Source organism: Vombatus ursinus, unplaced genomic scaffold, assembly GCF_900497805.2.
Source record: "Vombatus ursinus unplaced genomic scaffold, bare-nosed wombat genome assembly UNPS02014768.1, whole genome shotgun sequence".
NCBI lineage: Eukaryota > Metazoa > Chordata > Mammalia > Diprotodontia > Vombatidae > Vombatus > Vombatus ursinus.
The window spans coordinates 26,806,633-26,831,094 of NW_020954546.1; the positions used below are offsets into that span (position 1 = coordinate 26,806,633).

At 49.0% G+C, this 24,462-nt stretch overlaps 1 protein-coding gene and 1 long non-coding RNA gene across 2 annotated transcripts; one reads left to right on the forward strand and one right to left on the reverse strand.

Moving 5' to 3' along the window:
• Positions 1 to 6,459: 6,459 nt before the first annotated feature.
• On the reverse strand, positions 6,460 to 24,455 carry SARM1 (sterile alpha and TIR motif containing 1). The gene is made up of 9 exons (XM_027862376.1): positions 23,445 to 24,455; positions 18,745 to 19,363; positions 16,979 to 17,191; positions 16,207 to 16,298; positions 15,750 to 15,985; positions 14,205 to 14,307; positions 13,883 to 14,072; positions 8,307 to 8,428; positions 6,460 to 8,034 (listed from the first exon to the last, which is right to left on the reverse strand). Exons 1-9 carry the CDS (start codon positions 23,894 to 23,896, stop codon positions 7,905 to 7,907), a joined length of 2,157 nt encoding a protein of 718 aa, XP_027718177.1. The 5' UTR covers positions 23,897 to 24,455; the 3' UTR covers positions 6,460 to 7,904.
• Positions 14,207 to 17,687, forward strand: LOC114043297. The gene is made up of 3 exons (XR_003569079.1): positions 14,207 to 14,292; positions 16,239 to 16,304; positions 17,565 to 17,687. It is a non-coding gene; the product is annotated as an uncharacterized LOC114043297 (long non-coding RNA).
• Positions 24,456 to 24,462: the final 7 nt, after the last annotated feature.

Below are 24,462 nucleotides of genomic sequence, written 5' to 3' on the forward strand. Positions count from 1 at the left end.
ATTTTACAGATGTGGAAACTGAGGCAAATAGGGTTTAAGTGACCAAAGTCATGCAGATAGTAAGTGTCTGAGTCTGGATTTGAACTCAGGTCTTCCTGACTCCTGTCTCGCTGCTGTATCCATTGCTGGTGCCTAGTTGCCCCAGGACCATAGCCAAACAACTCTTATCTACAATCATTGCCTTCCCTATCCCTGAAGGTATAAGACTCACCATAGGGAAATGCTTTCAACTCCTCTGAAAGAAGAGAGACCTTTCTCCTCACATTCTGGTGAGATTCTCCCTGTGGATCTCTGAGAGGAGACCCATGGATTCCTTGAAGGGAGTAGGCCAAGGAGGCGATAACATTGGCATTTTGACTTGCTTATCTAACTATTCTGGAATTTTTACCCAAACTCTATTTTTGCATATTGTGATTTTCTACTTCAAGATTCCTTTCAATGTTAGCTGAAATCATTTTGGGCCGGAGTCACGTCAGAGCGCGTAGGATACTATGCCGGTTTGGACAGCTTTCTCTCCAAGCTAGGAGTGCTTGGATATGAGATTTGTGTTAGATTAAATAAAATTTTTCTAGCAGAGTTGATATACAAAAGCGTAATCGTAGTCTTAATTTTTTTCTTCGACGATGAGTGCTTCCTCCCTCTCCCGAACCTCTCCTATCAGACAATCAGAGACTGAGAGCCGGACGGTCCGTTAGAAGCTAACCAGTCTGGCCCCCACCATTTTGTAGCCTTCTCTTCCTCCTGTATGAGGACCTCTTTTAATCATAAATAGTAATAACTAACATTTATGTAACATTTTAAGGTTTGAAAAGCACTTTGCACGGCTCATTTTTTCCTCACCACCCCGTGTGTTGTCTCTCCTCTCACCCGGGCGCCCAATACCTTTGTGCTACCATACGTCTCCAATTTGCTGTTCAGTTGTGTCCAACTCTTCGCGACTCCATTTGGGGTTTTCTTGGCAAAGATACTGGAGGGTTTTGTCATTATTTCCTTCTCCAGCTCATTTTCCAGATGAGGAAACTGAGGTAAGCAGGATTAGGTGACTTGCCCAAGATCACACAGCTAGTGTCTGATACTGAATTTGAACTCAGGTCTTCCTGACTCCAGGCCTGGCGCTCTACCCACTGCGCCACCTAGCGCCCGGGTCTCCAATAGCAGTTTCCTATCTCAGCCTTCCCAGCTCTCTGAGAAACTATATCTTAATTCTTATTATTTGTTCTTACTTCCTCCCCTCTCCTCATCATATTTGCATTTTGACAGACAAGAGAGAACACTCTGAATATTAATATTAATCGAGGCCTAGAACAGAGAGACAGGCTCCACAAAGTTTTTTGCCCCTGTCACATATACAAAAACCTGAGTTTTGTTTTGTAAACATTGGTACAATGCCAGTAACCTTCTGGCCTTGAATCATGGCACTCTCTAGTCTCAGAATCACTGGACTTGCTGTGAACCAAAAGGCAGTGGAGAGGCAAGTGTGTGTGTGTGTATGGGGGTGGGGGGGTAGGGATGGAATGAATAGGCCATAGACGTTCACCAATTGATGAATCAATCAACTTGTATTTATTGGTAATGGCTTGTGGGCAGGGACTTGCACAACATATCCATGAAATGTGTGGTTGGGAAAGAAAGTGTGGCAAGAGCGAGAGATGACAGGACAGGCCCAGGACTACGCGGGTGCCCATAGACGATGGATAGCCCTAGTGGAAGGCCTCCGACACGTTGGTAGATTCTCCGTGGGTGGCTGGTGAGAGGACATGGACAGGAGTCAGGGAGGATGAATGTGGATGGGCCACTTTATACACCACCAGGGGGTGCACTCACATAGTTGGATCAGAGGTCTATGGAAGGCTAAAAGAGGTTGGGGTCCAGTGTGCAGTGGAAAGACCGCTGGAGTGGGGGTCAGAAGCCTCAGGTTCTAATCCCCTGCCCTACCCCTGGGTTCTGTACCCCCAGTGCTTGGCGCAGTAGTGTCTAACATGTTTTTTGTTCATTCACCACGATAGGCTGTTAGGGGAAATATTTAGGGTTAGCGCAGGAGTATCCTGTGAATAGCTGGGAGTGTCCTTCGATGACTCTTTGGTGTTTTTACTGAACCTTTCTAAGATCCCTGGACGCTAGGGCCGGTGAAGGAAAGGAACCTGAATGGGGAGAATCTTCAGGAACTCTAGGGCTGGTTGCCTCCTTGGAATTCTGAAATTTCTCTGCATGCTGCTGGTTCTGTTGACCTCTCAACAGGCAGAGACCATGTCTAACCAGAACCCTGTCTAGGCCATACTGTGCCCAGTCCAGGACCTTGTGCTCTGTGGGTATTCAGTCAATGTTTAATGCTGAGGATGGTGACCAGTTGGACAGGGACCTCGAGTAGGGAGGGCAGTGACTTTGGATGGAGAACGAAGCTGCCCGAATGGATACCTGATTCTTAGATGTGCTCTGTGGGTACTACCCAGGGCTTTGCACGCTCCTGGCCAACCAATAAATCACTGATTTATTATCATTTGCTTGACCTGAGGTCTCTCCAGTGACCAGGCCTGAGTGTACCATTGCCAACCCAGAGTGGGACCCCCAAGGATGGGTGCCCAGTCACTAATGTAAATGTTTCTTCAGAAATCAGGTAGCAGCTGCTAGGGAAAGTGTGAGCCCACATGCTCAAGTGAGTTGCCATGAAGCCAATCCTCTTTTCCTACCAGCTCCCTTCTTTGTCTCTTGGGCATCTCAGGGCTACTGTGGAGGTTCTCCTTCACCCAATCCCTATGTGAACAGCAGTCTCTCTACAATATCCCAGACCTGGGGTCCTCTAGGCCCCGCACTAAGGCCTCTCCAATGACGGGAGTCTTCCTTTTGGTACAGAAAGGACAGAGTCATTTGTATCTCTGTGCTATTACTCTTTGGGGTCCTTGTATAGATCCAGGCCCTTGAATTACTATGGGCTACAGATGGGCATCTGTCTGTCAAGCCGGAATTAACATCAAAAGAGACACCCAGGACAGCTAGATGGTGCAGTGGAGAGAGCACCGGCCCTGGAGTCAGGACGACCTGAGTTCAAATCCGGCCTCAGACACATAACACTCACTAGCTGTGTGACTCTGGGCAAGTCACTTAACCCCAATGGCCTCATTAAAAAAAAAAAAAAGGCACCTGGCCTTCCACTCCTCCTTTCTCCATGGCTGCTGGGGGTCCCAGGTTAGTAGTGGGCTAAGTATGCCTGGGAGAATCATAAATTTAGAGCTAAAAGGGACCGCAAAAGGTGTCAAACTCCATTTTATAGATGAGGAAACTGAGGCCTGGAGAGTTGAAGGGACTTGTTCAGAGTCACACCTCTACTAAGCATCAGAGTCAGGATTTGAACCCAAGGTTTCCCAACTTCAAGTCCGACACCCTGTCTTCTACACATCTCCCCTCAACCTCTCAAGGGAGAGGCAAGAACCTGAGTTTCCCTGCTTTCTCTGAAATTTGATTTGCCCCTCTTGGAAAGGGATTCCTACTTCATGGTTTGTGGAAGACTTATCAAAGAATGAACTTAAAAGAACCGACTGATTCAAGATGAAAGAACGTTGGCCCTGGCTAAGAGCCAGGCAATATAACAATCTCACCCTCTAAATGCAAGGGGCTTCCATCCTCAGCCGCATATACACAGAAACGTGGAGGGAGACAACAGGACTTCATGACCTCCTGATGGGTGGGAAGCGTCCTCATACACATAGGAGGTTTCTGCTGCTGTTCTTTCATCCTGTCATTGTCCGTGCACTGCCCCTCCCCACACCCAGCATTCTTCAGTCTCCACCTAATCTAAGAATCATATGAAAGCCTAGTATTGATAAGATCCAGGACAGATGAGCTCTCTCCTCTCTGCTATGTGCTCCTGCTCCGGCCCCTTTATTCCTGGAATTCTGACCATAGCACTGAGCTCTAAGAGTCTGAGAGATAATCTAGGGCTGGGGAACCTGCAGCCTCAAGGCCACATGTGGCCTTCTAGGTCCTTGTTGGACTGAGAACAGTAAAACTTAGAGAATTGTAAAACTTGGACTCAGTCAAAAGGCCGCACCTAAGGACCTAGAAGGCCACATGTGGCCTCAAGGCCATAGGTCATCCTCGGCTAGGCAGCAGTAAGGACTTTCCTTGGCTCTAACCCTTGTTTGGGGATGACTCGAGAAAAGACAGGGAACTTGAAACAATTCTACTTTTGGGTGGAACCTCCTTGGGCTCTCTGCTGTATTTCATCAGTTTGCTCTGCTGACTCATGGTCTCAAGCTGGGGTTGCCATGATGATCCAGGATTCCCACCAGTGTCATCTCAGCAGGGACCCAACGCCCAACACCAGGCACTTGAGGCTTGTGAAGAGAGTAAAGGCCAGTTCTGGAGCTGGGCCTCTCAGGGATGGATGCCTCCCATGCTGGTCCCTGGTCCGAAGGTGAGCAGATCAAAGTTCTCTTTTTGCCAGCAGTGGCCCAGATCAGCAGTTTACTCCCAGCAGGGGTTGGGGTCAGATGAGAAGGACCAGTTCACTGGCTGTACCCATTGCCAATGGATCCAGATAGGTCTGGCATGTGGACTTGAGCCCCATCTCTCATTCTCTCCAGCCTCACTGACCGTGGATATGACTATTACCTCTCCAGTAGCAGAAGTTCACCTGGCCCTCAGTGGACCAGTTGACTTTACCTTGATCTCGATTTTCCAGGGAAAGAGCTGGGGGGGTGGGGAAGTGAGGCCCAGAGAAGAAAAGGGAATCTGGACAGTGACTAAATGACTTGAATAGGAGAAGTGAATATTGCAGGGGCTGCAGATTAGGAAAACAGTGTTGTCTGGAGGAAATGATAAAATGGTTTTTGAATAGTTTTTCATTAGTGAGACGAGGTAGAGGTTTGTAAAAGCTCCAAGATGTGGCCATGCTTGCAATTCTACAATCTTGGGAGGAGCGGCTGCTTTCGTTGATGTCTCTCAGGCCAGAGGGAATCCTTCCCCAGGATCCTTTTTGAGTCCCCAAATTACTGGTGCAGCCTTGGGCAAGCATGCCTGACAGACGGGAAAACAAGGATTCCAGGGTCCCTGTAGTGGATAGAGCACTGGATCTGCAGTCAGGAAGACTCCTCTTCCTGAGTTCAAATCCAGCCTCAGATACTTGCTAGCTGTGTGACCCTGGGCAAGTCACTTAATCCTGTTTGCCTCAGTTTCCTCATCTGCAAAATGAGCTAGAGAAAGAAATGGCAAACCACTCCAGTATCTTTGCCAAGAAAACCCCAAATGGGGTCACGAAGAATCGTACACGGCTGAAAGCATTCAACAACAACAACAGCAGGGCCACCCTAGTCTCCAGTGGATCTTGAGGTAGCTAAAACCGGAGTGATGATCCCAATGCTCTTGGGCCAGGTCAGAGGTCGAGAACACTTGTGACTAGATGAGGAATTCAAGACAATTTCAGCAAGCTGCCAGAGTGCTTCACGGTAAGGTTCAGGTTAGGTGTTTGCTCGTGGACTCCTAGTTCTGTGTGCACATATCACCTGCCTTCATCACCCCGTTAGGCCTATGGCGCTAGAACTTTTATAGGGACCTATAGAGCAGCCACCCCCCCAACTCAGATGCTGTCCAGATCTTATTTCCTGCTCAACTGAACCAAGTTTTCCCAACTTTCTTTGGTTGTTTGAAAATAAAACAAAGATTAAGGGTGCAGAGGAGATTGGGGATCTCAACTGCCTAGTTGGCAAGTAGCAATTTGTAATTGGCAAGGCAAGGGTCATGGCAAACTGTTCAATTTCATTCAAGAATCAGAACTGGTAAAATAGAGCATTAACACATGATAACCACCTGTCTCTTGCTGGCCCTGAGAAATCACAGCCCGCTCCACCAGAGGCCCATCTCATACACACTGAGTCCCAGCTTTAGGGCCCTGCTCTTGACCAAGAATGAGTCACTGCCTCTTCCCAGCATCAGCAAGAGGTTTGGGGCTACTTGCTGCTGGGAAGACTTCCCTCCCCTTCCTGGTACAGATGGCCAGATCTGGGTGTGGAGAGACCTGGCCTGAAGGGATGTACTGGGGGGTAGGAGGGAGAAAGGAGCTCAAAGCAGCCTGTGTTATTCAATTAAATGTGGAGAAGCAATGCTGACTGCGGTAATGGCTATCAAGAATCCAGATGTCCAAAGCTGGCAGAGACAGATTGGTTGAATGGAAAGAGCCTAGGTTTTGGGGTCAGCCAGTCAATGGGTATTTATTAAGTGCTTACTATGTTCTAGGCACTGTGCCAAGCACTGAGGATACAAAAAACAGCAAAAACAAGGCCAACCTTCTAGCCTCAGCCACTCGCCAAATGTGGGATCTTATACCCCTCTTTAGGGTCCAGTTTCCTTATCTATAAAATGAAGGGAATTTGGGGATTTATTTTACTTGAGTATGTATATTTGTTACAAGGATTTGGTGTTGTTTTCTTTTTTGTTTTGTTTTGCTTTGTTTTGTTTTTTTCCAGTGCGGGGTGGGAGTAGGAGGGAAAAAACAAATGCTTTTTCATGAAAACAAAATTAATTTAAAAATAAAGTTAAGGGGCTGAACTAGATCTTTCAGGATTCTTCTATCCCAACTATGTTATGACCCATGATGAGGAAGAGGTGGTCAGAGATCTCTAAGCTTGTCTTGGCATCCACAATGTCTAGCATAGTACCAGGCACTGGATAAATGCTAGATGATTGGTTGGCTTAGAGCTGGCCCTTCCAGGCAAAGAGGTCCTAATAAACATAGTAGGCCGTGTCCTTGGGCTCCTCTGCCCTCCTGGAGGGTACTACCCTTTGCTGTCCCCTGCCCCAGCTGGGGCGATGGCAGGTAGCCCCTGAGCCTCCTCTGCTCCTAGGGGTGCTGGGGTTTCCTTCTCAAACTCCCCTTCCTGAGAACTGGGAATTAAGGCCTAGTCAGGGAGTGGCCTCACATACCCCAGCCTGATGCTCTGTAACTAGAAATTGGGCTACATCTCACCAAGATAGCCAGCTGGGAGTGTACTAGGGGCCCAGAAGAAGGGGAGGAGCATTAAGAGCACAGAGTGGTTATAAAAGAAGGCCACAGGATAGGGAGGTGAGGTGCCCATTACAGTACTGGAAGAGGGGGTAGGGGAGAGGAAGCATCAGAGACAGGTTGGGCCTCAGTGGGTGAAGAAAAGTTACTGAGACACATTCAAGGGTCTCCTTTAAGGCTTTGCTTAAGTGTGGTTGATTCCTAGCTTTGACCCGGGGCAAGTCACCAAAATTCTCAGGATTGCACTTTCCTCCTTTGAAAAAAAGGTACGCTACCTATGTCTCTGGTAACCTTAAAGGATAGAAACAAATACAAGCCGAGGTGTAGCTGCCTTTCCTCACTCTCCCACTAGAGGGCACCAGAAGCCACCTGGTGAGATCTCATGGGTGCCCAGAGCTTGGTGGCCGCTGGCGCCCCTGGAGTCAGGGTGGGGTGATGGCTTCTGATGATGCCCCACGCTCCTAAATGAGCTGAGCTAAGCCTATTGAGACCCAAGAACAGAAAGTTCACCTGGGAGCCACTAAGGTCCTCCCAGCCCTTTCCCCCAGGGTGTGATGGTCCATTATCAGCAATTAATGGAGACCTAGGTAGAGCCCCATATATCTCCCCCACCTCTCCTATTCTCTCAGTTGTGGAAGGGAGGGGAATCCAGCCTCATCTTCCCTATCACTTTTCCTGTTGGCTCGTCCCCATTCAGAGGTCATTGCTAAAAAGGGCATAGTGGAGTAGAGGAAGAGTAGACCATCCTCCCCAAGATGTGGCTCCATCATTGGGGACACCCCCACACCCACCCCAAGAGTTAAGGTGGGTCTGTCTTTGCCATCTCTTTCAAATGGGGGAGGGGTTAGGAGAACCAGGGACTAGTGGAGGGCAGAGGGCAACAGGAACAAAGCCAGGGGGAAAGGGGTGTCTATGTCTGACCCAATGGGGTGGCACACTCTAGGCTGTTGTCAGAGCCAGCAGAAGAATCCCGGGATGAGCGGCCCTGAAGGAAGCGAATGATCTTCTCAATAGTGGCCTCCTGGTATTCGTGGGACCACCTGTGGACAGAGCAAAGCTGAGGGTCAAGGCTGTCCTGAGAGCCTCCCCGTGGGTACTGAGCAACCCAGACTGCAGAGCTTCCCGGGGATGGAGGTGGTGGGCCAGTGGAACTCAAAGGGACCTGAGGTTCGTGTCCCCTGGGTGAGGGGTGGAGCTCAGGCTTCTTGGGGTTCTCTTGGGGCATGTTAGGGCTACTGAATGGGGGGGGAAGGACAAGGGCAGCTCTCCCCAGGAGTTCCCATGATGCTTCACCCCCCATCCTTTTACTTACATGATGCCATTGAACTTGAGAACAGCCTGCATATCCTCAGGCAGTGACTGAGGCTCCGGCCACACAAAGCCATCCATCACAGGCACTATGTTCTTCCCACAGTTTAACGCAGTCACAATCTCCTGGAGGCCAGATCGAGATGGGGAGAGAGGAGGGAGTGTGAGCCCCATTGGAGATGCTTATCTTCCAGTCCCCTCCCAGGAGAAAGAAAGAGATGTCATGGAATCACAGGCCATCAAGCCAAGAGGGCCCTTGCAGCCCACCCCCTCCTTTTACAGCAAAGGAAACTGAGGCTCAGAGAGGTTATAGAGCTGAAAGAGACCCCAGGGGCCATCTTGTTCAACCTTCTCATTTTACAGAGAGGGAAACTGAGACCCAGAAGAGTTAGATCATTTCCCCCAAGGTCACACAAGTAATAAGCAAAGTCAGTGGTCAAGAAACCATGTTGTCTTAGCCTGAGTGCCTCATGACAGAAAGGAGGGTTTCAAAGATCATAAGATCATTGATTGGAAGAATGCTCATAGCTAACATTTACATAGTGATTTAAGGTTTTCCTGTTATCTCCTCTGAGCCCCACAACAATCCTGCCAGGTAGGTGCTATTATTACCCCCATTTTATGGATGAAGAAACAGACTGAAAGGCTAAATGCTTTATGCCTCGGGTCACCCAGCCTAGTCAGTATCTGAGGCAGGATTTGAACCTGGGTCTTTCTGACTCCAAGGCCAGCACTCAATAACTGCTTTAGATCATCCAGCCCCACCTCCTCATTTTACCGAGTGGGAAACCGAGGCCCAGAGAAGTGAAGTGAACTGCTCAAAGTCACATAGGAAGGAAATAGCTGAACGAGGAGTCAAACCCAGGATCTCTGACCACAGATCCGGGATTCCTTCCACAATGTGACGTGGCCTGTTCATCTCGGGTTTGGTCAGTCAACTAGAATTTACTAAGCACCTATCATGGGGCAGGCAAATAGAAGGCAATAGACAAATTTCTCCCAGATCTCTGTCTAGAGCTCTCCTTTGCCTTAAGGAAGCTGTTGCATTGCATTAGACCCAGATTTCCTTATCTGTAAAATAGCTCCTTGGCCTCCCAGGTCTCCTCCACACTCCCTACCTTGTATTGTACTTACCTAGGTGGTACAGGGGCTAGAGTGCTGGAATCAGGAAGACCTGCCACATGCTGGCTGCCTGACCCTGTGGCAAGTGACTTAATCTCTTTGTGCCTCAGTTTCCTCATCTGTAAAATGAGGATGATAATAATACTCCCCAAGGTTGTCGTGAGGATCAAATGAAACCACAGAAGTGAAAGGGTAGTGATTGTCTTCTATGTACATATTGTAGGTTCCTATCTATCTCTTCATTTCTTTTCTCTACCTCCCAAGAAGAAGGTAACTCCCTTGCAGGCAGTGGTTACTTTTCATCTTTAAGTTCCTAGGGCTTAGCACAAGTTCCATGCACACAGTAGGTACCTAATAAATGTTTGCTGAACAGAACTGAATTGAAAAACAGATAACAGTTGAGGTTGCTTTTTCTGGGCAGGGGCCAGGCCAATCCAACCAAGGGCCGGGGCTGTAATCTGGGGGTATTTGTAAGTGCAATTCATCTGTTCCCTCCCTAGATGGAGAGCATGCACATTTGTGGTTTTGCTGAAGCACTTTTAAACATCAAAGCCCAATTAAAGCAAGACCAGAATGGCCCCAAATGGCTCTTGGGACCTGGGGAAGGGCTGCCTTGGAGGGAGCCAGACCTGCCCTGACCATGATTGTGAACTGCCTTGCCACCAACCCTATAACACTTTCTGTGTCTCTGCCCTATGCCAAGGCACTGTGCTAGGTGCTGAAGACAGAAAGACAAAAGGAAAGTGGAGTAGGGTGGGGTGGAGAAGAGAGTGAGAGTGAGTGAGAGAGAGAGAAAGGCAGAGACACAGAGAGAGAGACAGAGAAACAGAGACACATAGAGAGAGAGACAGACAGACAGACATAAAGAGGCAAAGAGATAGACAAGAAAGTAAAAGACAGTAACAGAGAGACAGAGAGAGATAGAGACAGAAAGAGAGAGATGGAGAGACAGAGAGGGGAACAGAGAGACACACAGAGAGAGACTGAGACAGAAACAGAGAGACACACAGAGGGGTAGAGAGATAGACAAGAGAATTAAAACAGATAGCGAGAAAGAGAGAGACAAAGACAGTAAGAGAGAAACAGAGAGATAGAGACAGAATAAGATAGAGATAGAGAGACAGAGAGGAACAGAGAGGAGCAGAGACAGACAAGAGATTAAAAGAGACAGAGGGAAAGAGAGACAAAGACAGAGTAAGAGAGAAACAGACAGGGACACAGAGACAGAAAGGGACACCGAGAAACAGAAAGACACACACACACACACATACACACACACAGACAAAGACAGAGGGAGAGGGAGAGACAGACAAAGAGACATAAGCAGCCAGCAATGAAATCCACTGCTAATATTCTCCTGGCATGTCAGTCAGTCAATAAACATTTCTTAAGCACCTACTATGTGTCAGGCACTGATGCTAAGAGCTGGAGATACAAATACAAAAAAGATAGTCCTCATCCTCAAGGAACTTACAGTTTAATGGGGGAAGACAGTGCACAAGAAGAAGCTAAAAAGTAGAGGGGGGAGATATGGAAGCATGAGGACAGAGATGGGGACTGGACTGGTGATTCTGCTGGCACAGGGGGTTTCCAGGTGAAGAGCCTCCCTCTACCATTACAGGCAGGGACTTTCTCTGCAATTTATCGTCTATGAGAGTTGAGAGGCTCGTGGTCACATTGCTGATATATGTCAGAGGCCAAGTTTGAATGCAGCTGACTTCAAGGCCAGCTCCTTAGCCACTGTGTCACTCTACCTCTATAAACATATAGACATTCACCTGAGGAGGGAGAAATTAATAATAAAGAGATCAGGAAAGGTTACCATCAGAGATGTCCCATGAACACAGAACCTTGATTCTCAGGACTCTAGGAAGCAAAAGTGAGGAGGGAGCACATTGCACATGTGTGGATAGGGGTGGGGGTTCAATACCCAGGCAAAGTCACAGAGGCAGGAAATAAAATTCAGAGTCTGAGAAATTGTAATTAGGTTGGTTTAGATGGAACAGGGAGCAGATGAAGGGAAATAGTGTGTGCTAAGTTTAGAAAGATAGGTTGGAGCTATACTGTCAAGAGACTTAAATGCCAAACTGAGGAAAGAGTATTTTATCCTATCCTATCCTATCCTAAGAATCTAATCCTAGTAATCCAGTCCCAGACACTTACAAGCTCTGTGACCTTGGTCAAGTCACTTAACCCTATTTGCCTCAGTTCCTCCTCTGTATAAGCTAGAGAAGGAAATAGCAAACCATTCAAATACCTCCACCAAGAAAACCCCAAATAGGGTCATGAAGAGTGGGACATGACTGAAAAAGGACTGAATAACAACAATACTGGAGAGCCATTGATGGTTCTTGAGCAGGGGAAGTGGCACAGTACTGCCCTACCTTTCAGGAAGCTTTTCTGAGACAAGTTTGTATTTCTCTGGCCAGCCCGTAGGAGCAGAGATCTTGACTCCCTCCCACGGCCAGGATCATGATGAATCCCTTGCTCATTCTGCTGAATTTTAACTGTTTGAAGGCTTATCGTGTGATAAGAGAGAGATTAAAGGGACCTATGAGGCCGTCAGATCTAACCCCCTCCTTCTACAGGTGAGGAGACTGAAGCCCAGAGAGTCTGTGACTTGCTCAGGGTCACACAGCTAGTAAGGGTCTAGGAGACAGAATTTCCAACCCAGGTTTTTCAGTCTCCAAGTCCAGTGCTCAATCCACTGCACCACCTGGCAGCCTCGAGGGAAACATGCTTGATTTGGTTCATGGAATCTTCCCAGAAACCTCAGCTAGAACCTTGGAGTCATCCCCAAAACAGAATATCAGCTCCTTGAAGGCAGGGACTGTTTTGTTTTTTGTCTTTGTATGCCCACTGCCTAGAACAGATGCCCAGAAAATGCTAAACATTTTATGCCCAGCTCTTTTTTTCATCATCATGGGGAACTCTCAGTAAGAAGTAAATCTCTTCCACCAAACCAGATCAGCACCTCATTTGTAACATACAGTGAGCTGCCCTGACGTTGAGAGTTTGGATGAATGGCTCAGAGTCACCCAGACAGTATGTATCAGAAGCAGAGCTGGGACTTCCGTCTTCCTGACTCCAAGGCTTTGTTCTCTATGCACTAAGTTAATACCTTGTATCCCCTTGGAATAAATAATTGCTAAATTGCATTGAGTAACTGAGTTTGTAAGTATCACTCAAAATGCAGTGGACCACACAGATCTAGAGCCAGCCTCTGTCAGGAAGACCCAGGTTCAAGTCTTGTGCTGGCTGTGGGACCCTGGGGAACACCATTAGCCTGTCAGGCACCTCGTTAAGACTAAGTTACAGGGGCAGCTAGGTGGCACAGTGGATAGAGCACCAGCCTTGGAGTCAGGAGGACCTGAGTTCAAATCTGGCCTCAGACACATAACACTTACTAGCTGTGTGACTCTGGGCAAGTCACTTAACCCCAATTGCCTCACAAAAAAAAAAAAAAAGAGAGACTAAGTTACAAACCAGTGCTGACCTGCATTGGTAGAAGGGATTTCCTCACTGGGAGATGTCTGCATCAATGAAATCCCAGGTCTAACAATAAAAACCCAACAGTATTCCCCATAGTGTAATAATGTTCAGAACACAACAGGCACCCAAGGGCTGTGGGATAATTGGTCAATAAATTATCTCTTGCGTTTGTATGTTTGGACACTCCTTACCACTGTGTTTTCTAACATGGCGGAAGTTCCATGAAAGGTAGAGGCAAGACAGGGAAGGCTCTAAGGTTGCCATTTTGCTGTTGAGAGAATCCATGGAAATAAAGTAACTTGCCCACACTCAAAGAACCTCAGAGATGGTGAGGACCTCGGAGGCTGCCCGATTTGATGGGTATTAGAACAGAAATCAGGAATCCCCTCGATGTCATCACCTATAAGTGGTTATTCAGCCTCGGCTTGGAGACCTCCAATGATGGAAAACTCATTACCTCCTGAGGAAACCCACTGAATTTTTGAACTGCTTTGACTGCTCACACTATGAGCAACCCAGCCTAGAACCCAGGTTGCTAAATTCCCAGTCCAGCCCTCTGTCCATTCTGCCCATGGAGGGAAGAGAACGAGTATTTATTAAGTGCCTACTAGGTGCCAGGCATGGTACTAAGTACTTTACAAATATCTCATTTGATCCTCACAATCACCCAGGTGCTATTAGTATTCTTATTTTGCAGATGAAAAAACTGAGGCAGACAGTAGTGACTTGCCCAGGGTCACACAGCTAGTAAGTGATTGAGGCTGGATCTGAACTCAGACTGTACCACCTAACTTAGCCACCAGAGCTTAGCACACATTGTGCCTGGTACATAGTAGGCTTGTTGATTTGACTTAACCACTAGGACTTGAGATAAGAAGGCTCATTTTGGGTCCTTTGAAACAAAAATGACCCTGCTAATGATGAACAATTGTGTCCCCAGGCTTGTTGGGGGCTGGGGGAGCTTACCTTATGTACCCAATCCTTGCAGTCATGATCCTGCATGCATTTGTCCAGTGCTCCAGAGGACAGTACCAGCACAAAGTTCCGGGCTCCCATGACGCTCTGGATCAGCTTGTCTTCAAACTTGCCAGCCTCCAGCTTTTCCACGTCGATGAAGACGCTGAAGCCGTGTAGCTGCAGGTGTACCTTCAGAAGACTGGGAAGAGGGGCCCTCATCTACACATGCTCAACCCTCCCCACCGACTGGCTTGGGCTTAGCCAGGTTGGGTCCTTCTGGAGCCTTCAGGACAGGGCTCCCACCACCCTGCCCCTACCCCCAAACCCTCACCTGGCAAGCTGGGAGCCTGAGCTCCGGCGGTAGCTGATAAACACATCTGGGTTCTCACAGCTGGACTTGCAGCCGCTGCAAGGCAGGGGTGAGTGCAGCATCTCTGATGGCGCATGAGGGGAAGGAAGGAAGGGCCAGGGAAGACAGACATTGAAGGCAGCGTCATTCCTCTCCCCCTCTTCCCCTCCCACCCTCATTGACAAACAATCTCCTGTCCCTCCTGTCATTTCCCTTCCATGGAATTTCTAAGACACAAGGAAATCTGGCTACTGATGGGATAACGTTGCAAGGAGGTTGGCATGGATGCGGAGTTTCTTCCTTCCCAGACTGTTGGTAAAAGGACGACCTCTGTGCCTACAACTCTGTGTATGAGCACACACACACACACACACACACACACACACACAACTATCTGGGGAAAACCAAGAGTGACCCAGAATGAGGATCATAGAGCTGCAGAGCTGCAAGGGATCTTTGCGATCACCTCATCTAATCCTGTTGTATTAAGCTGAGGAAGCCTAGTCCTGGGGTGCTGGGGTGGTGGTGACTTGCCTGTCACTTAGCAAGTCAGGGACAGAGCCAAGCCTAGCTTTCAGATTTCCTGGCTCACTGTCTCAGTCTCTTTAGGAAAAATCTCACTGGACTCCAAAGAGTCTGAGGAAACTTGGGCTGAAATCCCATCTCTATGATGGGAGCTGTGTGACCACCCCACTGGGAGACCTTTCTGAAAAGGGGGGAAAATCATACCTGAAGTATTGAATTCACAGGATTATTGTGAGGATTGGATGAGGTTAAGTATGTACAATGTTTTGCAAAATGGCACATATCAGTTATTATTATCATTTGTTATGACTCTTCTTATTAATAGCTAGTATTTATGTAGCACATGTAATTTATCTAGCTGCACAAAGGCTCTGTAAAGTAAGTGCCACTGTCATCTCCATTTCAGGTTTGAGGAAACTGAGGCTGAGAAAGGGCAAGGGACTTGCCCAGGATTACACAGCCTAAAAAGAGTCTGAGGCAAGATTCCTTCTCAGATCTGCCTGACTCACCCCATCCTCTGTCTATTGCAACACCTAGCCGTCATTCCTCCTGCCTTTGGGAAGGAGGGAGCTGTTAGAAATACATGTTTGCTGAACAAATCAATGTGTCAAGAGGATCAACTTTAAAAATAAACCCTGGCTTTGGTGGGGGGCGGGGAAGAGGGTCCATCCAGACCTAGGAGGACAAAGAAGAACCTTAGAACATAAAATGTTAAGACCAAAATACCTTAGAGACTATAGATGGTAAAACTAAGACCCAGAGAGGGACAGTGACTTGCCCAAAGTCACATAGAAAGTCAGTGGCTGAATTGGGACTAGTATCTGTACCTCCTCAGTCCTAGCCTTGTGCTCTGCCTGCCATGAGTTGCCTCCATAGGTAGTGAGCTCCCCATCACTTGGAGGTATTCAAGCAGACGACCATTTGCAGAGGGTCCCATCTGAGGTCCCTACCTACTCTGAGATTCTATGGCCTGAGGCACAGAGTAGGATAGGGACATCTCACCACGGGCAGCAGTGAGGATCCGAACCCTGTGGAAACCGATGCTGATGCCACAGTCCTCCTGGAGCTGCTGCTCAGAGACTCGATGTAGGAGCGTGCGGTCCACACCACAGCTCACCAGCCCGTAGGTATACTGGCGGAATCGGGGGTCCAGGCTCCCCAGCCAGTCTGCAAGGTTGCTGCGATCACATGTCGCATAGTTCGCAAAGGTCTTCAGTTCTATGAGCTCCCGAAAGAACCTGCGGCCCCGGGGGGAGGCATAGGGTTAAAGTGGCAAGTGGACCCTGGGATCAGGAGTAGTATAGGGATAAACCATGAGTGAAGGTGGGTTGGACAATTAGCATGCACAGGAAGGGACTCAGCACATATGGAAAAGTCATGCCTGCCATGGGGCAGAGTGGGCATAAAAAGGGGGCTGTTAGGTATGGGAGGGGTAGAGCTCACCCTACAGCCTCCATACCTCTTGCGGGTGATGGCAGATTTCATTCCTAGGTCATCTCGAAGCTCTTCCTCTGTCAGACGCAGCAACAGATCTCCATCTATCTGATGCTCCTGGAGGTGAGCAAGAGGGGAGAGTTGGAAGGTGTGTATTTGTTGGTGTGTCGGGGGTGGGGTGTGTGTGGGGCACTCACAGGCTCTTTCCCTCCCTTGGGGCTGGTTTCTCCACTTCCGGAAGTGCTCTCCTCTCTCAGTCCACCCTAGTCATTCTCAGGCATCAAAGCTATGAGAGAGAATACAAGCTTCCCAGGATGTGTGTTGGGGATGTCCCTTAGGAAGTGAGTAGACTGGGGTGGAACAGACCCTTCAGATGGGTAAAATGTCATTTAACTTTGACCCAAAAGCCACCCTCTGCCTTCCCTCCAGATGCCTGAATTCCCACCATTAGAGTTGCTACATTGGGTTAAGGCATTGTTTCCAGAAGATCCCTCTTTACATGCAGATGTTGCCTGAGAATGGAAGCACACTAACAATGTCAGGTCCTCCTACTATCCCCCCCCCCCCGGGAAGAACGAGGCCAGAAAGGATGAGAAATAGGATGTATATATTTTGAAGGGTTAGGAAAAAGATCTGGGATTAGGAAAGGCGCAGAGCCCAGACTGCTGTTTCCCAGAAGGCAGTGCGTCAATGTGGGGCCCCAAGTGAAGAGGCAGAGAAGCCATGTGAGGGCAGGAAGTACCTAGAGGATGTGAGGGGCCCAATGTATCCGTGTGGGATGGTAGGGAGGTCCTTACCCAGAAGCGCTCACAGTACTTGGAGAAGCCAATCTGCTGTAGCCAAGTCTGTACCTCAACCTCCTTCCAACTGGGTACACAAGGCAGGATACGTCGGGGCACTTCCTCACCCACCAGGCGCAGAGCCCGCTTAGCCAATGCTGATATGGTACCGTTGGTGGAATAGGAAACCAGACGCTTCAGGCTCTGTGTGGCTCCAATCTCACTAAACACCTAGAGGATGGACACCGGAAGGTGGTACTGCCCAGGAAGATTAGAGGAAGGCATAGCCCTGCAAGGGCCCAAGGAACCCACTTTAGGTCCCTGGTACCGCAGCCTAGTATGCCCCAGATCCTTGATGATCCCCAAACCCCTCCTCTAAGATCCCTTCTAGTCTAGACCTATGATCCTATGATTTTTCAAGCCTGACTTTCTTTCAACAGGTCCAGACAGTCTTCTCTTAGCCTAATCAAGAGCAGAGAGGGCAGAAGTAGAGAATCAATGAGGGCAAAAGCTAGGAAAACCAAGGTCCTACATTTAGGGCCATTCAGGTTGCCAAATGTCCTGGATTTTGCATCAATGTCTTGTCTGGCTGTTTTCCTTACAGTCCGTCTTGCTATTCCCTGCGTCCTGCCTGGCTTCAGTCACGTCTGACTCTTCGGTGACCCGATCTGGGGTTTTCTAAGCAAAGATACTGGAGTGGTTTGCCATTATCTACTCCAGCTCATTTGACAGATGAGAAAACTGAGGCAAAAAGGATGAAGTGACTTGCCCAGGGTCACACAGCTAGTAAGTGTGTGAGGCTGGATTTGAACTCAGTTCTGTGCTACCTAGCTGCCTTCTGCCACTTTTAACTTTCTCACTATTCTTTTTCTCTTCACTTCCCCTGTTATCTCCACTTCTAGGCCTTGTCATCCCCTATTTATCCTCTAAGTCTCTGTTATCCCTTTCCACAATCCCATCATTCCTCTCTTCCCTCACTGTCCCTGGGTGGCCCTCTTTTCTGTTTCTCCTCCCTCCTCCTGCCACTTTTCTCTTCATCTTCCATTCCATTCCCATTTGTGGTCACTATGTCTATCATTCTTATCTCCTATCCATCCCCCATAATTTCCTCCCTCCTCTATCCCTATCATTCCCCTCCTCCTTCACCATCCTTCACCACCCCCCCTCTCCATCCTCATGTCTTCTCATCATGTCCTCCTCTCCTCCCATCATTCTCCTCCTCATCCTCCATTGAATTATCATTCCTGTCCTCCATTCTCCCCCCCCATTCCCCTTCTCTTTTCCCAATCCCTGTCATTTCCCTCCTTCTCATCCATCTGCTATATATGGCACCAGGTGAGAGCTTAATAAATGCTCCACCCATCCATCCATCCATCCATCCATCCATCCATCCATCCACCCATCCACCCATCCATCCATCCATCCATCCATCCATCCATCCACCCATCCATCCATCCATCCACCCATCCACCCATCCATCCATCCACCCATCCATCCATCCATCCACCCATCCATCCATCCATCCACCCATCCATCCATCCATCCATCCATCCATCCATCCACCCATCCATCCATCCATCCATCCATCCATCCATCCATCCATCCATCCATCCATCCATCCATCCATCCATCCATCCATCTATCCTCCCTCTCTCTATGCTCCCAAAGTCCTTCCCTCATCCATTCCATCCTCCTCCTGCCTCTTCTCTTTTCTTTCCTCTCCTGGACTCCTCATCTCGCCTCTACCCCGATCCGTTCACCCCTCACCCCGCACCCCTACACACCTTACTCTTGCCCTGGAGACTCTTTATGGCCGCCTCGGCGCAGAGGTAGAAGGCCCCTATGCACTGCGCCTCCAGGCGCGAGGAGTCGAGCAGGGGCACGAGGCGCTGCAGGTCATCGGCCGCCCGACCCTGGCTCGTGTCGCTGGCGTCCACCAAGCAGCGAGCGAAGCCCCCGGGGTCCAGGGAAGCCACGAGAGGCTCCACGAGGGCCAGGGTGCCCGAACGCTCCACCTCGCGCTCGATCTCCTTGTTGGTGGCCAGCACGGCCACGGCCAGGCAGGCATGAAGCCGGAGCAGCTCGTCCTCCTTGGAGAAGGCCAACGGGAAGAGCCACTCGGCTGCACGCTTTTCCACCATGCACCTCTGTGCCGCCTGGCCGCCGTGCAGGGCGCAGTTGGCCAGCGCTAGGGCGCAGTGGCGCAGGAGCGCGGAGTCTGTGCGGCGGCACCAGAAGAGTACCGCGTCCAGGCCTCCGGCTGCTATCAGCCGCTGGCACGTCTCCTCCGAGTGCTTGAACATGTGCTCCAAAATGCCCGCGGTGCTGCGCGCAAGCTCCAGCGGCTCCCGCTCCTTGGCCAGGTTCAGGATGACACCCAGCCCGATGCGGGCCACCCGGTCCCTGAAGGGAGATGGGGGGGGGGTGGGAGATGTTGGAGGAGGGTGGCAGAGCCAAGAGGCCGGCAGAGGACCCTCGGGGCTCAGCCGCTGACTCCATGGGGGTGACCTTCGCAAGTCTAGGGGGAACATAACTCGAGTTGAGATCAGAATTGAGGAGGTTGAGATTTCAGTTCAGACTTCATAGCTGTGCTGCCTTAAACACGTTCTTCATCCTTAAAATCAGAAGCTTGGTAACTGACTGGTTCAGAGATCTAAAGTTGGAAAATATCTTAGAGGCCATAGAGCCCAACACTTTCATTTTACACATGAAGAAACTGAGGCCTAGAGAGGTGACCTGTGGGGTCTAAGATCACAGATTGAAGGGACAAGGCTTACTTGCACTAAGGTCGTATCCCACTCCATCCACTGAAAACAAAATTGGTAACTGACTATGCTGGTGGGACTGTGGAAAGTTAGGCACAGTTGATACACTGTTAGTGGAGTTGTAAAGTGGCCCAACCATTCAGCATCATTATGCTGGAAAAGTGAGTAAGTGGTCTGCCTACACCCTTTGATCACTGATACTACTATTGAGCACGTAGCCCAAAGAAATCAAAGACAAAAAACCGTGGTGTAATATATTTTAAAAACTATTCCTATCAGCACTTTTTTTGTGGTACCAATGAAATGGAAATAAAATAAATTGGGGAATGGCTAAAAAAAAAAAAGACAAACTATGGTATATAAATACTATTGTGCAAGAATAAATAATGAATAAGAGGAATTCAGGGAAACAGAAAGATTTGTATGGACCGTTGAAATACCTACAACAATATAAGCAAAAAGATCATTAAATTAAATTGTGAGTAATGGGAAAATCAATGAAGATCCCAGAGAAAAGGTACAAAAACATATTCTCCATAGTAGAAGTCAGAGGATTAAAAGGACAAAATATTAGATTAAATTAAATTAAATTAAATTTAACTGTCAGTTTCTTTCTGGGGTATTTTTGCTTCGTTGCTCAAAGCTATCTTTCCTTCTATGGGGTAGCCAAGTGGTGAAGTGGAGAGAGCTCTGGGCCTGGAGTCAGGAAGATCTGAGTTAAAATCTGGCCTCAGACACTTACCAGCTTTGTAACCCTGGACAAGTCACTTAGCCCTGTTTGTCTTAGGTCCTAGTCTGTAAAATGAGTTGGAGAAGGAAATAGCAAAACACTGCAATATCTTTGCTAAGAAAACCCCAGTGTGATCACGAAGAGTCAGCCATGACTAAACAACAATCTTTCTCTCTAAATTTGCTACTCTATCCAATTCTGTTCAAGTATTTCTTAAGCACCTACTATGTGCCAGGAGCTAGGTTAGGTACTGAGAACACAAAGACCAAAAAAAAAAAAAAAAAAGGAATAGTCGTTGTTCTCAAAGAGTACATTCTTCCAGGGGAGACAGCATGTATACATATAAGTTGGCAGCCTGATACAGTGGAAAGAACTGAGTCAGAGCACCGGGTTCAAATTCTGGTTTTTCCACTTGCTACTCATATATTCTAAGGCAAGTGATCCTCTCTGAGGGTCAGTTTTCTCAATTGTAAAATGAGGGGATCGAACTCAATAATTTCAAAGGTCTCTTCTATCACTAAATCCATTTATGGTCCTAAGTATGTTGTTTTTTGTCTAGGAAATGAGGTTAAGCAACTTTCCCAGGGTCACACAGCTAGTAAGTGTTTTGTGTCAGGCTGCATTTGAACCCAGATCCTCCTGACTCCAGAGCCGGTGCTCTATCCACTGCACCACCTAGCTGTCCCAAGTATGAGTATGTACAAAATACCGGTAAGGTACCAATATAGATCAGCAACGCATGTGTCAGAGACAGGATTTGAACTCCGGTCTTCTTAACTCCAAGGCTAGCCCTTTATCCACTGTCTCATATTCACTGATCTCAGTAACAGACATATTGTGTATTATTTTGTAATGCTGTCATCTGAGTGCGTGTCATGTCCTCCCACTAGACTGGAAGCTCCATGCCAATAGAGGTAATTTCTCAGCCAAACTCTGTATCCCACCTAGTGAATAGTAGGTGCTTAATCTACATTTTTAGAATTGGTTTAATTTGCTTGAAGTAGCCCATTTCAGAGTCAGATAATTATAGATAAAGAGCTACAAGGAGATTATCTCAGAGATTATCTAGCCCAATCCCCTCATTTTACAGATGAGGAAACTGAGGCCCAGAGAAGTTAAATGATTTGCCCAGGGTCATCCAGGTAGTAAGTGGCCGAGTCAGGATTTGAACCCCGTTGTTCAGACTCTAAACCCGGCACTCTTCATGACACAGCCTGTGGAGTTTGCGATTTCCAAAATCAGCCCTGGAGGACCAGATAACCTGGTCTGAGAAGCCTGGACCTGAGCAGCCTACAGCATGGGGAAGGAGCAGGCAATACCATTGCCTGTGAGAGATTCCTGTAGAATAAAGAGGGAGGTAGGGCCAAGAGTGGAAGATGAGACAATATTTTGTGACCTTGAACTCCAGATCTCCAGGCCAGCTAATCTGTGACCTCTTGACCCCAGATTCAGGGAAGCCTAAGAGACAGAAACAGACAGGTCTCCAACCTGGTCTCCTCCTGACTGACTCCCTTATTTGACTCTATGCGTCAGGTTCTCGCTGCCCACCCCCACCCCCACCCCCACATCCTGTCCAGAATCCTCCATCCCCAGTACCAAGAGGCAGGATGAGATCATATCTATATATGGATCAGAACTCTGAGAAGGAGCCAGGAGAGTGAGGGGAGTCAGAGGAGGGTAGGCAAGGAAAGCCTTCTCCAGTTCGAATTCTCCTCTGGGGCCTGCTCCTGCCCACCTTGTCATGGGATCCAGAGAGAACCATGGTGATGTTAGGACCCCCTTCCCACCCCTCACCCCCTCAGCCCCAGGGTCTCAATACTGGGGTACTGATGGATGAGTGGGAAAGATGGTAGGGCCCTTAGGAGGAGGAAGTTGAGAAGGGAAGGATGATTTAAGAGGGAAAGAGGTTAGGTCAGTGTCATCTCTGTGTTATATACGTGAGCACTCATTGATAGAAGGATCTGTGCCTTTTCTCAGGCAGCTTGTCTCTGACTCCATTCCTGTAACCATCCCTCTGTTCCTCTGCCTCCCTTTCCAATCACCTGGGAGCCCCAGGCTCTTCTCCTTCCATTCAGAGGCCTAGATCTGGCTCTAGAACCCCACCCCCGGCTGGTAGAAATAACCAGAAGGGTTGTCATGAAACATGAAAGTAGTAGGATTTGTGTGTATGGAGGGGTTTACTCCCCCACCCTCACCCCCCAGCATAGACACAACTCCTCTGGGCACATGGGAAGGAGAGCGAAAGGGAGGATTCCAGCACATTTACACAACTAAGGGAACATAGGAGGGAATTTGTCCTGCTTCCCCTAGTACCCTTCACTGGACCAGGGAGATTAATTATACTATACTACAAAAATCCTATACTATACTACAAATCCTATACTACAAAACTTTGCTAAATTTAATGCAACTCCCCATTTTACAGATAGGGAAAGTGAGACCTAGGCACTTCCCAGGAACTGTACCACCTTCGGCTCCTGTACTGCTACGGAAGGACCAACCAAACTTTTAACTCTGTAATATTTTCCAAATTTTTCTAGTTCTGTAGCCTGGTCAATAATATATGAGGATATTTGCCATTTAGGATTTTTGCCAACTTCTGTAAATGCCGCCCTTCTTTCTTGGCGGTAAATGAGTTGATGATACTTGCCAGAGAACATTTACATGCATAAGTAGTTACATTGGTAAACTGAGGCTGGATCCACCTTAATAACAGAATCCTTGATTCATATGTAGAATCCAAGGGGTGAGGGATGGGGTAAAACTGTAACACCTTAAAGCAAAGGAGCTGTTGCTTTCTCTTGAGATGAAAGCCCAAACGCCTCACTTTACAGATGGGGAAATTGAGGTGGAGACTTTCCAATAACTCTCTGGACTCTGTCCAATAGCTGTCCATCTCAGTTCCCATGTACTATCCCCCTTGGGACATCCAAGCACCTTCTTCCAATCCCAGGGACCCAGAGCCCCAGGGATCTCTAGGCCCCCTTACCTATTTTCAGCCACCAGGATCTGCTCCAGCAGCTGAGCCGCCAGCACTCGGGTGTCCAGCTCGGGTGCCTGCAGCAGCTGTAGCAGAAGGTCGAGGCCTCCTTCCAGGCGGATGGCCTCACACAGCCCCTTGGCCACCTCACGACCCACAGTGGGGATGACCCACGCCTCCTCCACCAGCTGGAACACTTCGGACAGGCCGGTGCCCACCGCCTCCGGGCTGCCCGCCTGCTTGAGCCCCGACAGCGCCAGCTGCAGCTCGGGCAGCACCCGCTCCAGAGCCCCCTGCACCTCTACACTGGCCCCCGGCGACACCTCCCGGGCAATCCCACCACCCACTGCCCACCAGCTGCCTCCTGTGCTCCTGGGTACGGGCACTGACAGCCGCTCGGGGCCTGACATGGTGAAGAAGCGGCAGAGTTTGTAGGCGGAGAAGAGCAACGTCAAGACCATAGAGGCCGAGTGGTCAGGCGAACATCCCTGAGGATCAGGGCATGGGCTCGGAGGGACAGGACCGCGAGAGGTGGTCTTCGGGGGGTCGGCAGGGGGGAGTTGGGAGGAGGGATGGAGGTTGGAGCCGGAAATGGAGCGGAGGTGGGGGGCGGGTGGAGACTGATGGAAGGAGTTGGAGGGAGAGAGGAAATGGAAGAGGGATGGAGAGTGAGAACTGGAAAGGAGGTGAGGGGTCGGGGACTGGGAGAGGAGATGGAAGGAGCGAGATGGGTCAGCTGTTGTGGGAGGCAAGCTAGGCTGGGAATGGAGCGGGGAGGGGGTGGGGAGAGGTTTGCAGATGCGATTGGGGATAAGCAGGGAAGGTGACGACAGTCCCAATGATGAGATAAAGAGGTTTGGGGGCAGGGATGGAGGATGCGGAGATGGAGAGCGGGAGGGGGAGGGAGGTGCCCAAGAATGAGGCGCTGTGGTTTCAGGCTGCTGATGGAGCTGGCGGTTGGCTCTGTCCGCGGTGCTCGCCAGGCCAAGGCAGGGCTCAGAGGAGGCCGAACAAAGCCACTTCACTG

Coding starts and splice junctions, on each gene's coding strand:
- SARM1 (XM_027862376.1), bottom strand. CDS start 23,896: ATGGTCTTGACGTTGCTCTTCTCCGCCTACAAACTCTGCCGCTTCTTC. Junction 15,986..16,206: donor TCTGCCATCACCCGCAAGAG/GTATGGAGGCTG, acceptor CCGGGGCCGCAG/GTTCTTTCGGGAGCTCATAG. Junction 14,308..15,749: donor GATCCTCACTGCTGCCCGTG/GTGAGATGTCCC, acceptor ATGCGCCATCAG/AGATGCTGCACTCACCCCTG.